The following is a 15,936-nucleotide window of genomic DNA, read 5'->3' on the forward strand; positions in this document are numbered from 1 at the left end:
TCTGGCCCGCACACTAGCCCTGAATGAGTACGACACGAGCGATACCACAACCGCAACTCACTCCAGCATCAGCAGCAACTAATAAAAGGCTCTTTTTTCTCCGTAATACTAATGCTAAACGTCGTAGCCACAGTTTTATCTCACCTACCGTCGAGCGGAAGAGAAAGCCCCCACCAAATGAATTAGGGAGGCAAAACGGCGCCATCTATCATGACGGAATACGACAAACTACAAACCGGAGATAAGGAAATCCCATTAGGAATAAACGTGTGGCGTTAGCGTTTTGCGGCAGAGAGCCGCAAAGGGAGCGGGTCAGCCTGTGAGGTCAGCGAGGAGATAATGCTGCTTTTGATGGTGGGGGGGATGGTCCAGAGGTGCGGAACGGGGTTTTGTCGCTGTTTGAATGCTGCTATCTAAAGCGCTGGGAGTGGCGGGTGGAGGGTTGGGGGGGGCTTTGGCCTGAGGTGGACCGTCGGGTAATAGCGAGGGCGCATCTGAAACAGTGTTCCGGTTACGGCAGAAGAACTTGGAGATAACACGCTTCAAAGACATCTGGAGATTTTTTTTTTTCTTGCTGTCGTGCAAATCGTCGGTGCTTTGGTGAAATCGGGAGCGGACAGTAAAAGTCGAGATTCTTGGAAAAAAAAAAAAAAGCGGTGAAAAGTGAACGAGTACAGACCTTGGAATGTGCTCATTTGTAAAGCCAAAAGTAAGGAGTGCAAATGAATTTTTTTTTTTTTTTTTTTAACCGCCGATAGACATGTTTTGATGAACTTTGCACAATGGACAAAGGTAGACCCAAGGATTCCGGACAAATAACTATTGTGGTTACATTCCCACGTGTGTCAGGGTGAGGAGAAAGGATTATTATTCACGGGTGGTTATGAAAAAGAGCCTCCGCTATTCACAGCCGAAGCCAACCGCATTCAAGATTAGGGATGACCTTCGGGACGTGCGGCATTATCTTTTAATTAGTTATCATCATATTCGGGTTGGGAAAGTGGAAGGCTTTTATTGCTTGATGGACACCAAGGATGCCACTGTAATGCAGTCCCGATTTTTTTACTACTTTGTATACCAAGAAAGCCGGAACTCTAATTAAAAAATAAATAAATAAATAGTGCATCATTGTATTGCCTTGGTGGATGGACAATAATTTTCCCGCATATTTTGAGGCATCCCTTTGCTGCGTTGATGAAATTCATATCCATAAATAATAAATTTTGAGCCATGCAAAGTCACCCCCTTTGCTCCCCCCCCCCTTCTTGTGCCTTCTACCTCCACTCCCAACCAGTTTATCTTCCCTCTGTGGGTTTCTCTTTTAATTACTGTCCGCGCTTTGGTTGCCGTCAAACAGAAACAATTAAACCAGGAGCGCTTTTAAAGCCATTCCGTGCGACGAATGAAAGGACGGCGAAGGAAAGTTCAGCGGCAAGGAATTAATTGGGTTTGGGAGACGTTACGGTGGAGTGAACACCTTTGTTGGAGGTGCCTTTCCGCGTCTTGCGTTAACAGTGTCAGCGACAGGAGTGCGGTTCGAAGCCATTTGCGTCCCTTAAGGGGAAATTTATGTCCATTCGCACAACTCCTTCGGTGATGATGAGCAGGTTATCGGTTACATTCCCCAAACACAAAAGAAAAAGGAAAATCCCTTAAAAGCGGCTAAAAAATAGGATTGCGACTGGAGTTCTTGATCCATGAGATACTTTGGCAAATTTACGGCATAGATATTTTATTCAGACAACCGGGGGGGGAGCAAAACATGTAAAGCAAGATACTCCGCTTATTCATAATTTGCTTTCACAGACTCTGCGCATAAATCAAACAAATCCAGCAAATCAAACATCAATCTTCTTCCATTTCACTTTGAAGAAAACATCTGTCCTGGAATTTACAATTTTCCTCAGCCACGGTGAAAACATAAGCTCCTTAAGGGGAGGGAGCAAGACTGCTTCCTGTGCGGATGGCCAGTCGCCATGGTTACACGCAAAAAGCAGCGCCGTCAATGAGCGCTGGCGCCAAAGGAAGAGCAAACAGAATGTGGCTAAAAACGGGGAGTGGAAAGGGAGCGCCGGTGAATGGGAAAAGGTCGGGATGTCAACGGACGGCAAGTTGAGGTGATCGCGAGGGTGCGATTAGGAAACAAATTAGGATACAAAGTGCAGATTTTTTTTTTTTAATGTGCTCGACTCAAGACTGAAATAACACCTTCGCGCTTCATTACACAAGTTGCTAGCACCTCATTTATTCATAATGCAACGTGGCACTAATCGAGGTGGTTGTCGGTGAAGCACCGTAAAGAAGGTGGGGCACGGGGGGTGGGGGGGGGGGCTGATCACGCCAATATTTTCTGACAATACATCTCGGACTGGGAAAAAAAAGTACAATAAAAGTGAAGCCAAATGACTTTGAAGCTGTTCCTTCTCGGAAATAAATACAGATGGCACTCCCCTGAAAAAAATGCATGCTGTCTGTCAAGAAAGAAATTATTCGAGTGTTATGTCGAGGATGCTGCTATTTCCACATTTGCTTTTGTTTGCTTTTTTGTTTTTTTTGTATTTATGTTAATTTTGCTCCCGATCCCGCAGCTCCCCGACTACAGAGACAACCTCTACAGCGATTTTAAAAAATAGCGTAAATAGCGCCACCGCTAGCTACCGCTAGCATCGCAGAAGCAGCTCCAAACACATCGGCTCGGCTTTTTCTTTTCCATCAAAATGTAGATGGGGAAATGTTGCCGCTTTCATCCTCGCGGCGGCGGCGCCTGTCTGCGCGTGACGCGAAACATAAATGCGCCGTGGGTAGATCACAACAATTGTATGAGTCATTGCAGTTTTAGCTTTGATTGTCGCACAACAGCAAGCCATGTTTGAACGTACTACCGTGGCATGTTCTAGACTCAGCCGCAACATTGGGAGACTATGGAAAAAAAACCTTTCTATAAACAGTCAAACCACAAGTCTCCGGTGGAAACACGCAAAAGAGGTCGATTACCGGGTGCTCGACAATTTCAATTTAGCCGAATGAACAATAGCGGCGAAGCGGAAGGATTTGCTCGTGCTGCTTTTGAGCTCAAATGGATGAAAAAAAGCACAGTTTGAAATGGGCAAGAATTGACTCGGGCGCTCTGTCGGGAATCCATCCCGAGTTTTTTCCGCGCTTGAGAGCGGGGGAGGCCTGAAGCTGTTTTGGCTCCCGGAGAGAAACTCTTGCCCGCGGGGTCAGAGAGCGTCCGCCAAGCATGTGGCGGCGGCACGATCAATGTATCGAGCCCTTTGCAGCAGCGAATACGCAACGCCGCTGCACAAGGCGCCACTTAACACACACCAGATAGACTTGGACCTCATCCGCCGGTCTGTCGGCCTTTCGTTGACAAACGTCAATCAGTTCGTCACACGTGATACGGTGGTAAAAAAGAAAAAAAGAAAAAAAAGTAAGCCCACAAGCTAGCTAAATTAACTCAATTCTAATGCTAAATTAATCTGCTAAATTCATCTCAATTCTGGACCAAGTCTGAAAAGACGTTTAAAAACGTCTTTGGGAGTGAATGAGTTAATAAACAAAGAACGTCAGGCGGCACTCGATCCGGCTATCGTACCTTCATCATCATCCACGCCGACGTCTCCATTCGGGTCCGTCCAGCCAAAACACGCAATTGTAGAATCCGACGCAACCTGCACGCGCTTTGTGCTGCTGGTGAGTTTGCAGGCAAAGGCGTCAGTTAATTGGCCCGAGCGTATGTTTGGGGCCCTTATTGGTGGATTACTTTCACGGGTAACTCGGAACTAATTAATCTGGGGAATGGTGGTGTTGGCGGGGGCGGATTTGCTTCCCTGTCATGTTCTCCTCATAGGAAGAGGTCGAAGAAGCGGCAGAGAGAAATGATTTGGCGTGTTTCTTGATTCCGACGGCCGTACCGTACGTACATCGGTAATCGATTTTGTTTGAGTGATTGAAGATGCTCCGCAGGATCTCATTTCAATGCAAAATAGTCCAGATTACATTGAACTCCCACAATAACCCCCCCCCTCCCCCCACCCCCCATTCCTCAAACCATTGCTTTGATACCATGTCGGCATTTCATCTAATCACGCCCGGGGACGTTCCGGTGGAGCGGTTCCCTTCTAAATCCTTAAATACAGAGTCTGGAAATCAGCTCAAAGGCCACATTAGGAGAATTTCGTCTGTTTTTTACGAGAAAAACGTTGAATCATAATAACCTCATTGTTGAAATGGATTTGTAGTTTGACTGAAATCAACTTGTAATGTTCCAAGAATAACGTTGAACTATTCGGAGAGCTGTCAGAATGTTACATGGGGATAAATCACGTCATTTTAAAAGCGAAGCTTGCCAATATCACTTTTAAAAATGTATGAGAATGACATAATGTCGTCACAGTTATGTGAAAAATGTTTCGGCAACAAAATTGTTCATTTCTGGATAATATCATCCAAAAATTAGGGGAATACGGTTATTTTAAAATAGCTTATAAAGCTGGAATGTTACATTTAAAAAAAAATCCAATCAATTCATATTTCAAAAATGACATCAAAATATTAGGGAAAATTACGCCTTCATTTTTGCAGAAAAAAATATTTTATGCGTAAAAATAACATCAAAATATCAAGAGAATGAAACCACAATTTTATGAGAAGGAAATAACAATGTTACTGTACATGAAAACTGTTATTTAAAAAAAACAAAATAAAATGTTGATCATTCGGATCTGCTGTGAGCTTTCCGAGCTACGTTACGCACTTTCCGCATTACATGACATCATGACATTTTCCGTCAGAAATATCTCAGTCATCGTCGTGGTGATGTTCGAAGCCCCCCACCCCCACCCCACGATGAACGCTTTTAGACATGATGCGCCGAAAACTTTGATTGCAGGGAAAAACATTTGCTGCCACATCAGAATATGCGATCGAAGCTGATCGGTTTCAAAAGTGGAGCGTTTGAAGTTTTGAAGTGGAACGTTGTTGCGCACGCAGATGCCATGTCATCCCCTTTTGTAAACAACAGCGTTATAAATAATCTCCCAGCGTGAGCCATCTGCTGTTTGTGTTTTCCACTTGCGGTCTACGCCCGCAATTAGCATTCTATCGCCGGGGACCGGCTCAGACCTTAAATCATGTCAGACTCGCTTTCTGTTTTCAAAACACGGGCAACGTGGTGTGCACTTGCGGTGGTCTTACGGGACCCAATCAAGTCATGTTTTGTCACGCTTTCCTTTTGTCGTGCTAAACAACACAACACAAAACAAGCCTCTTGTTTCAGTTTACCTAAAAAGAAATGGAATTCCTGGATGAAACTAAATTGTAGGTGAACTTAATTTAAACGATGCTAAAATTGACCAGAAAGGGCCGCCTGAATTTTAACTAGGCCAGGAAATGCAAATTTAGGGCAAAGGGGCTTTCCGGCCTCTGCGGTCGTTGCATCCGCAGCAATTGGAGTTCATCAATTCCTCAATTTTGCAGTGATTTGCCGAGGAATAACTCATGCAAAAATGGCCTCGGCAAACAGCCTGTGGGTACCGAGGGTTTACGAGGAGATTATACCTGCGGGGCCAACTCGCTGCCGTGAGCGTCAGTCATCTACTCTCCTGGCTTTTGAGGCGTGCAGCCGGGACCCCCCGACGCTCCACTCCAGATGCCCGACATCGTTAAACCCGCCGATATCCGCCGCGAGGGCTCATATCAAGGCTTTAGCGTCCTCGTTTGCACACTGCTTTTCAGTCAGATCGGAATTGTTTATCTCCCAATTTACAGTGTGATTCCTGAAAGTGTCTCGTTAGAAATAGACAATTAAACTCGCCGGCGTGCCTTTTGGATAACCCCCGCATTTCGTTTTCACATTTGCATCAAATGGAACGCCAAATGTCACGCCGCGGACTCCAAAAGAGCCACTTAATAGATAAATAGCGCCACTTCATCTCAGAGACACAATTTATTTATCTTGCATCATGTTAAGTCTGCTTGTGCTAGCTTGTACGGTTGCCGGCTTGAAATAGTTGAGTTGACTAACTTAAAATATTATTTTGAGGTCCCCCAACTCATCTTTTGTTTGTTTGTTTTTTGCAAAGTGGTGAGCCGACTGCACTCTCAACCTGACCATGCTCGAGCCGCAGGCAGGCAGGACCACGTCGGATGACCGCAGTCACACTATGAGAGGTATGACACAGAATCACTTGGTATCGTACGGTGAATCTTCACCTATTTGCAGTTCACCATTCCGAAGATCGTACACACAATCCTTTTGTATTAACAATTACATTCTCCCCCCCCCCATCAGATGAAATTCAATCATTTTCACACACACCCCCGCCCAAAAAAAAAACCTACCAAAAAAACTAGGCTTTATTGACAACTTCCTGCTCTTCTTTCCCTTACTACACAGTCTCAAAGCATTTTATGTACCGCCCTCTCGTGGTCAAAAGTGGAATCACACCCCCACTTACGCTATGAGAGTGATTGTAATTAGGGCACAGTTTGTCTTGTGTAGGTACTGTTTGATGTGGTACAGTGCCACGCAACGCCAATTCGGGTTCTGCTCGTTTGTGCCTTTACGATGAGCTTTGAGAAATGATTCATTTTTATCGCGCTCGAAATGAAATGGAGACAGTTGAACTCGCCGGGGCGCCTTTTTCGACAACCCCATGCGTTTAGTTCCGTATTTACATCAGATGAAACGCCACACGTTGAGCGGGGGGTGAATCCAAACCACCCACTTTGGGGCTAAACGGCACGGCTCCATCCGAAGAGTGGGGCTTGTTTGTGTCAAAACAGCGTGGCGGTAATTATTTTATTTTATTTTTTGCCTTCAGACACTTGAGTCATATCCTCATTTGTCGTTGCGCCCCGCTTGCAGATATGAAGAAAGAAAACACTTTTCCATGCACGCGCATTGATTGCCAATTAGAGCATCCTGAAGTGTTGTCGGTTCAGGTTTAGGGAACAAGTATTGGCGCCCCCTGGGGGTTCCGCCAGGTGGTGTCGAACATAGAAATGAACCCTTCTCTCAAATTGTTTTCTCACATAAAGCTACTTTTTGAATGTAAATCGGCGACACCCCCCCCCCCACACCCCCCGCCAGTGAATCCGAGCACGGCATCAAATCTGGGATCAATGTATCGACTTGCAAGGGAGCTACGCACTTCAAATTCTCTTCGAATCATCAAGATATGAGTCTCTCTCTCTCTCTCTCTCTCACGCTCTCTCGTAAAGTCGCTCTCAGAATGAAAGCGACGTGCGCTGGGTTGCAGCCCCGCGTTGAAAATAAAGGCGAGCTGGCTGTGCTGAGTCACTTTCCACCGGTTGAAGTGAAGAAGATGCACATGAAATATTCAAGTGGCTTTCTTGATCTTTTATGAACTGCGTCTTACAGAACGCTTCTCTTTAGCCGGAGCGTGCCTCTGCATTTAGCGTTGCTTGAATATGAAATGTGCAATTAGTGAGATGCGCCGGGGCCTCGAGGGGGGGCCTTACACTTTCCAGACTGCGTGCGCCGCAGCTGTTGAGGAGATTCATCAATTCATCCATTGCATTTCGACGAGGTGGGGGGATTTGGGCTTGAAGTATCCAGCGAAACGTCTTCCACCATTCGAAAGATTATCATTTTTGAAAAAATTCTTGAGTCATTTTTTTGATACCCTCAAGTTTATGATGGGGCCCGGTTGTCCAGTGGTTAGCGCATCAACCTCACAGTGCAAAGGTACCGGGTTCAATTCCAGCTCCGGCCTTCCTGTGTGGAGTTAGCATGTTCTCCCAATGCCTGCGTGGCTTTTCTCTGGGTACTCCGGTTTCCTCCCACATTCCAAAAACATGCACGGCAGGATGATTGAACGGCTGGGATAGTTTCAGCACGTCCCACAACTCTTGTGAGGATAAAGCGGATCAGAAAATGGATGGATGGATGGAGTCTTTGATGGCACTAAACTTTGAGAAATGACTAATTTTACATGCAAAGTTTATGCCTGGAATGTAGATGTCTCCTGATACCACCCCCCACCCCTCCTCCCTCTGCGATGTTGTTTGAAAAAGAGCGATGCCTTGAGGCATACTCGGCACAAAGAGATCCCACATTCCTCGTGTACACAAAGACAACACTACATTAGAATACGGTCGAATGAAACAGGGAAATAAACGAAATGAGTTGAAACTTTTGCCGTTTCATAGCCAACCACCAGGAAAACGGCGGGGAAAGAAAGGGAAAATAATGTGCGTCGAGGTATTTCTCTCTCTCTCTCTGTCTGTCTATATATATATATGTATATATATATATAAATAGTGTGGATGAATGATGCGCGCAGGTCTTGGAGGACAGAGGACAACAGTCCGCTTTGTTTTTCATTCAGTGTAAATTAAATGGACCCCCCCCCCCCCCCCCCCCCGGCGGGCCGCAACTTCACTCCAGTTTGATTTATTAGCTCCAGAGACAAAGTGCAGGGGCCGCGCAACAGATGAGCGCCCGAATCTTGCCGGTCGGCCCGCACGTCCGATCGGAAACAAGCTTTATCCGTCAGGAGAGTATCGAACGCATTAATCATGATCGGCCGAGAGTACGTGTTCTCTGCTTGCCGGTGCCACGCCGGACAAAGCCCTGATCAGTGAAAAACATTGATGCTGGAGCATCCCGACACAATCATACATCTCATGCTGTTCCCCCCCCCCCCCCCACCCTACCCCTGTCTCTTCTGCTTCGGTCTTTATAGCTTTTTAATCAAGTCGGCTCCACGTAAGGCGAAAAGGGGGAGAATCCAGGGCGGGGGGGGGGGGGGGAGTAGAACATGAAGTCGAACCTAGGGTGGCGGCAAATCTTTTACGCTGAGGAGCCACGTTTGATTCGTTCATAGATTTTTAAGTTTTTTTAATGGGGTAAAATATGTGCCTTGGCTCAAAGCACTGATTCAATTTGCTAAAGGCTTCTATGGAGAGCTTCAGCCGCCGTATGATAGCTTCGGCTTCGACGAGGGTGGCCTGTGGGTGTATCGTTCCGCCTGTGATTTGTGAGAACGCAGCTGGAAATCTGAGCTGGCACATTCAATCCAAGCGGGCGGCCATATATTACAACTATAACATTAATCTGCAAGTACACGTGTGAAGACGCGTTTTTCCTCTCGGTTTCAACTTGTTCCGAGAAAAGAGCAATGTGACAGTCCAAATCCCCAAACTGGACCCTCTAAAGAAGGCAGATGAGCAAATGAGACCCGACGCAACAGTTTCAAACTCCCTTTGGCTTTTGGTGAAACATTACCCACTTGATTGCAAGTGACAGTGCTATGATTCAGTCCTCTGGGGTACATTGTGTACACACTGTTTTTATTTTATTTTTATCCATGATCAATACACAAACCGGCTTTAACTCAATGCTCTGCCTTTCTTACCGCAAAGCATAAAAATGGCTTTGTTGATGACTCACTCCCGATTGCAACACGCGCGCACACTTTAGTGGCCATTTTTAGGTTGACCTAATCGCTTCCTCTAATCCCCGAAGAAATAGCTGTTATGTTCTCACAAGCCACCACCACAGTGAACGCATCGCCACAAAGGAAACCGAGAAACTGGATGGCTTGTGGTCACAAGCATCGTGGTTTGTTTTGCATACAGATGCTCACAAAACAACCCCCGCACCCCCACCCCAATTGTTGCACTGATGCCTTTTTAAACAAGGTAACAATTGTTTTTTTTGTACTGACAAAAGCACATCGCGATACAATTGATGGTTTGAAATTACCTATGAATTCCACAAGATGACGCCAAAGCACTACTTTCAAAGGAAATAAGCGCACGTTGGCATAATCTGCTAATCCATTAGCCAGCTAAACTAAAAATAAACCAACAAGCAGTGGTTAGTGAGTGACAACATTTGGTCACAGTTTATCATCAGTTTAGAAACAGACAGCACAAATGCAACCAAATAGTTGGTTCCGCGGAAAAAGCAACAGATATTAAAGTGACCACGACAAAACGCAAATTCACCCCAGCAGAGCGCTAACATAGACATGCAAACACATAATCTCGTTTGGAGATTTTTGAACAGAAATGACAGATAAGTGCAACAGCAACTACTCCTTATCTGAGCAGCTTTTAGTGGCTAAAGTGCTGTCACACCAAGACAGGCAGTTATTAACTCCCGCTGAGTTAGCAGCTCTGCACAGGAACCGAATGGAGCAATTATCGCTTATCCCTCCCGCCGTGCCGCGCGACGGCTAATGCTGCAATGCTAACCTGGCGTCAAAGTTCATGTGAACACAACATTGCTTTCATTTTAAGACTCGACAGATGAGTGTGTCAAAAGTGCAATAGGAAACAACACAGAAAACTGGCTTGTTGTTTTCATTTTAGCAACTATGTGTCAGCTTTTATTTAAATAAAGATAGTCTGCATCGCCCTATCCATTCCCCTGTTAATTATTGGCCCAAACTTGTATTTTAATAAACCTTCAACCCCAATTATGTCCAAAATACAACTCTTTTGCTTCATTAGCATTACACTGTTAGAAAACCACAGGAAATGGTCAATAAACACTTTTATGGTCTTGTTTAATTCATTCGGTGCCAAAATATTTGAAGACATCTCCAGCCTTTTCCGGCTAACGCCATTTTATGAACGGCACACTCCTGATATCTAGCGGGCAAAAAGTGAAACTACACTTGCGTGCTCACGTCATTAAATGTAAGTACCGTCAACACGGCACCGATTGAAAGATGATTAACTACTCAGGAAGACCACCGAACCCAAAAGTTGTTCTTTTGTTGTCACGCGTTTGCACCACTTTCTCTAATCAAGACTTTAATTAGGAGCACTGTCGAGGCTCTCCGCGTTTTATTAATGCTGGTTTCGGTTCTCTTGTAAACACCCCCCCTCCACCCCGACCCCCCTCTAAATCCTCCCCAAACCTTACACGCCTCATTATTCCCGCATCATGTAGCCTGCTGCTCACAAACACACGTAAAAAAATCTTCTCGCCAAGGTCGCTTTTCTCGACTAAAACTTGTCGGTCGGGAGACAAAATGCGTCGATATTCTGTGCTCGTGTAGGAGAAAGAGCGTGCAGGGTGAACATATGAATTGATGTGAATTTAATGGCAATTGGTTGGAAATTTGTCCTGACTTTTAAAATCAAAAAAAAAAAAAAACAGTGTGAACTTCATTCCAATCATCTGATTTTGTCCTCAACATGCATGAACAACTGGGTGACTGCACAGTTGTAAAACATATAATAATAATAATAATAAAATAAACATGTGTTGTATGCACGATATTATTAACAGTATGTTTAATGTATTGGTGGTCTCTTACAATTTGACCCTGAAATAAATGTGGTCAGATAAGAGGATGTTAGTTTTAACTTGCACCTATAAAGCGCTTCACTTTGACACTTTACAAGTGAGTGGCGGTATCACTTGATCAAAGTGTCTGAGAACAACCCCCCACCCGCTCTCCAAACTTCTCGAACCCCCTTCACAAAAACACAACCTCTCGAGTCTTATCTCGGCCACCTTCATCCCCCTCGCATACAATTAAGACCCTCCTCGTCCCCACCCTTGACCATTACCTTCATTAGCATGAGCACAATAAGCTGCACAGAAGAGGAACAACACACCAAACCCCTGACCGGCTTTTGTTAAAAGATGATCGTTTGCAGGCGGAGTGGTTTCTAAAAGACATTGATACCGTCAGGTCCGGTTTTGGCGTGGAAAAAAAGTCGTCCACTTCCCACCCGAAATGAAATCAGATTGCGAATGCTGGTGCAGTTATTTATTTTACAGCAGAGTTTGCTTTGGGGGAAATACATACAACAACTCTGCGGCACTTTTTATTTTTTTACACTAGTTGAGTACAAATGTAACACTGGACTTACAAAAAAAAGGATGTCATGAAAGGCAAAGTAGTCTTGAAATGAGCAGCAGAAAAAAATGAACTGAGTTACATTCAAGCGTCTTCAGAATAACCACAAAGGTGCGTTTGATTCACAGTGTGTTTGTTCTTTGGTGCAAGTCACGATAGTGTTGAATATGAGGCAAAAACAAAAAGGTATGCACATGAAGTGAATTAAAAAAACTAACTAAAGGTCATAAGAAGAACCCTGGCTCAAACAGTCAAGGTGATTTTCAAAAAGCATACAATAATAAAAGGTAAAGGGTGCCCGGTACGATGCTTGGCGGAGAGTCCAATCTATGAACTGCCTTTTGCCCTTGCAGGGCTTCAACACGCCTGCCTCTCAATCACAGTGTCACACACGTACAAATTTTCCAAATGCGGGGACCGCGCGAGGCTTTAGCCGTGAACCAGCGACACCCCGTGGTGTAGAGCCCGCTTCCACATGTAGTAGGTGGAGCGGGGGGTGAAGGGGAAGTGGGAGCGGAACTCCTTGAACGTGGGGAAAGACCTTTCCTCGAAGCGCGTCTGCAAAAACAACTTGGCCTTGGCTTTAAAGTTGGCCAGAGCCACGACGTCCACGGCCAGCCTCTGCTTGTCCGGCAGGGAGCGACCCGGGTCGTGCTTGGGATGCGAGGCCTCCAGGGGAGCGCCGACGTAGGGGGTGATATCCGCCAACGGGAGCGCCTTGTGGTTATTTGCGATGTTGAAGACGGCCACCGGCGTTTCCCCGACTTTGGCAGCATCGATCTCGGTCACCATCCTCTTTGTGTTGCCGCTTGCCCACAGCCAAAAGAAGCAGAGGGACAAGGTCGGAAACCTGAGCTTGAATTTACTGAGGGACAATTTGGACTTTTGGACCAGCATCTTGGCCACATCTCGAAGTTGTTTCTTACTCACGTACGCCAGCCTGAAACTTCTGTGCTTACGCCTGCAGATCTTCGACCGTGGAGCCGACTCGCTCATGTTTTGCAGTTGCCGTACCGGGGAGATGCTTTTAGGACTTTGGCTCTTGTCCGCGTCCGAGCTATCCGAGCTGCTGGCTTTGTAGCCTCCGATGAACAACATGGCCTCCCTCCTCCAGTTGTAGTAGGTGGACCTGGAGATGCCGGGGAAGTTGTGCTTGAAGAGCTTGAAGGGAAACGAAGCGTTGGTGGCTATGCAGTTCTGCAAGCAGCGTTTGGCTTGCTGCATGTGGGCCGCACTCTGAGCCCGTTCCAGATCCAGGGCCCCCATGCTGAGGCCGAACATGCCGGCCACGCTTTCTTGATGGTCCGACTCGTCTTGCCTGAGCTCGGGAGAGGACCACGCTTCCTGCTCCGTGCTCTCGCCGGGACTGATCTCCCCCGTGGACGAGGAGGTAGAGAAGGTTCCGCCTGACTTGAGGAGCTCCTGCTTCCAGTTGTAGTAAGACGACCTGGAGATTTCCGGGAAGAACTCCTTGAACTGGTGCAGCGGGATGAGCTTCCCTTCCAGGTAAGACGCCTGCAGGAAGTTCTTGGCCTCATAGCGAGCCGTGGACTTCTTACAGTGCTCCTGAGACTGCCTCTTCCAGCGGTAGAAGGTCCTCTTCGTGATGTTGTACTTGTCCTTCAGAGTCCGGTACGAGAAGTTTGAGTCTTGGATCAGGAGCTCCTCGCTTTTGGGACTACTCGAAGCAAAATCGCTCACGTGGACCAGCGCCACAAAGTGATCGGGTCGGAACAAAGTCTCGGATTGTAACTCGCCGGACCACATGATGTGGAAGGTTTGAGGCTCGCACTCTTTGGGCCAAGTCCTGGGCCGGATGACTCTGTTGAAGTAGGATCGGATCTTGTGGTTGAACATGGGGTAGACGGAGTAGATGTTCACCTGAAGCACAGACGCCAGCGCGTACACGTGCCACATGTTGGCGTACGAGTCTGGAAAGCACGAGGCCTTGACGTCAGCGTCGAAGATGGCCTCCAGGATGCTCGCGGACAGGTTGAGCATGGCCTCCGACTCCTCGGCGCAGAGGCTGAAGCGGACCGCCTGGAGCATCATCTTGGAATCGATCATCCCGGACAGGTAGTACCTCTTCCACAGGACCATTTCTACAACTGTCCTTACCTGGTGGTGTTTAAAAAAAACAAACATACCATTTGAATTATTCGATGAAGGAGCATGTGTTGAAAATGAAACATGACCCTTGACCCCTCCTGAACCCTTCTGAAACATTTCGGCTCCATCCCCTTCAAACTTTTCACAGAAAAGCGGTCCAGTGTACATCAAACCCCGTGGAAAAAAATTTGCAGTGAGCCCCCACCTGTAGCTCCAAGCTCAGACCACTATTGCCCACCAGCAGCATGCTGGCCGCGTCAAATAGCAGGTTGCCCTTTCCTTTGCAGCGTAGCGGCAGGAGGTCCGCAGGGGCGTCCCGCGGGTACAGGCCTTGGGCGACGTTGTCCACGCCGACCCACTCGGGGAAGTTCTGACAGGGCAAGCGGGGCAGCGGGAAGGGAGCCAGGAGCCGGTCCACCTCCAGGGCCTTCAGGATGAGCGCGTCCAGCCCCGAGCTCTCCGTGGCCTCCTGGAACTCCCTCAGGATGGACAGCACCGCTTCGTTCCTCTGAATCATGACTGGCGGACATCACAAAAAGCAAGGAAATGTACAAGCGGGTAGATTGGCATTCATCGTTTGCATCCCTGCTATGGCTCTTTTCTTTTTCTTTTTCCCTTCAGCAATTTATTGGAATGTGATGATGTTCCAGCAACATTTTTTGAAAAATAGCTCTCGACAGTACTGTACTTTATCAAAGCATGCATCATAATTGAATTACTCTACGAAGATAAGGAAGAGCAATGTTTGTTTCATCAAGATGGGACCCAGATTTTGAAGTAACTATTCAAAATGGAAACCGCACACCATCATATGAAACACAAGACTCTTGTGACTTGTCTCACAAAAACTGAGGAAAAAAACCCCAAAAATAAAGTTTTTTAGGGGACTATAATTACTTATCAAGTTATCCCACATTCGAAATGGGTGCTACGCGCCTCTTATCGGGCAGTAGAATCAGGAATTGCTTATATTAGTTCAACGCAATTAAAAATGTGATGCACAAAACGCGCACGAATAATGATCATGTTTTTATCTCCGGATGATTTCAAATGCACCATTGCAAATTCTTCGCTCGTTTCGCAAACTGACGAAGTTCAAAAACAAACGAAAGCGTCTGAAAAAAAAAAGAGAAAAACTTTGAGCGCATCAACTAACCTGCGGTAATGCGGTGATTAGTTCACGTCGCGGAGGAATGGAAACGCAAAAAAAAAAAAAAATCCCTCTCGCTGGCTCAGAGTTGCTCGGCTTCTTCCCGGAGGTCCTTCCACCAAGTCTGCTCCCGCTACCTCGTCCTCACTCCATCGCTTGCGTCAAAGGTGACAATGACGCGCAGCCACGAAAGATTCTCAGGAAATTGTCCATCGGGAAAGAAAGCGCTCCTCCTTCCTCTTTCCTCTTTCCTCCCTCCTCCGCTGCCGCCGCCGCCGCGGTGGTGCAGTCAGGGTCAACTTCAACGTGAAGTGTTAACAAAAGGGCAGCCCCAGTGGGGGGACTTTGAGTTTGAGGAACGTGTTATTTTGTCAACAGTTCAAGGTTATTTGTCACCTGTGCCCGGAATTAAGTTACAGATTGTTCCTCGCAGTCACTACAAATTTGAATGTGAGGGGGGTTTTGGCTCTGAAAATGCGGCGTTGTTGTTTAAATTTGGCTGTCATTAAATATATAGAAATAAAATGTTTCGCTTCGAATTATACCGCACCCCCGATTGATAGTCTTGATTCATTCATGATGGCATACCCCTTTTATTTTTATGGTCCAGCATGTTATTTTAGGTGAATTTCTTGCTAGTTTAATTCGTTGTGTTATTTGTTTTAGTTTATTTTATTGAGCTGACCATAGTCAGCTGAATACAGCCCCCCTTCCGTAGAATTCCACTCATCGATTAATCGCCCGATGAATATAAAAACTGCAGAATGAATGAATTTGTTTTTGTTAATGCTTACAAGCAGAACATTTGACATTTTTACGATACGT

General features: G+C 46.3%; 1 protein-coding gene across 1 annotated transcript; it reads right to left on the reverse strand.

Annotated features, from left to right (window-relative positions):
- Nucleotides 1-11,971: 11,971 nt before the first annotated feature.
- Nucleotides 11,972-14,478, reverse strand: LOC147185587 (vertnin-like). The gene is made up of 2 exons (XM_086104230.1): nucleotides 14,167-14,478; nucleotides 11,972-13,970 (listed from the first exon to the last, which is right to left on the reverse strand). The coding sequence occupies exons 1-2, from the start codon at nucleotides 14,476-14,478 to the stop codon at nucleotides 12,282-12,284; spliced, it is 2,001 nt and encodes a 666-aa protein (XP_085960356.1). The 3' UTR covers nucleotides 11,972-12,281.
- Between the last annotated feature and the right edge of the window lie 1,458 nt (nucleotides 14,479-15,936).

The sequence above is a fragment of the Hippocampus guttulatus genome, chromosome 23 (genome assembly GCF_054856545.1).
Source record: "Hippocampus guttulatus isolate MCC_2025c chromosome 23, RoL_Hgut_1.0, whole genome shotgun sequence".
Classification (NCBI taxonomy): domain Eukaryota; kingdom Metazoa; phylum Chordata; class Actinopteri; order Syngnathiformes; family Syngnathidae; genus Hippocampus; species Hippocampus guttulatus.

Excerpts from the sequence above, each read along its gene's own strand:
- LOC147185587 (XM_086104230.1), bottom strand. The coding sequence starts at position 14,478 with ATGATTCAGAGGAACGAAGCGGTGCTGTCCATCCTGAGGGAGTTCCAG. Across the intron at positions 13,971-14,166 it reads GTCTGAGCTTGGAGCTACAG|GTAAGGACAGTTGTAGAAAT; the intron begins GTGGGGGCTCAC and ends AAACACCACCAG.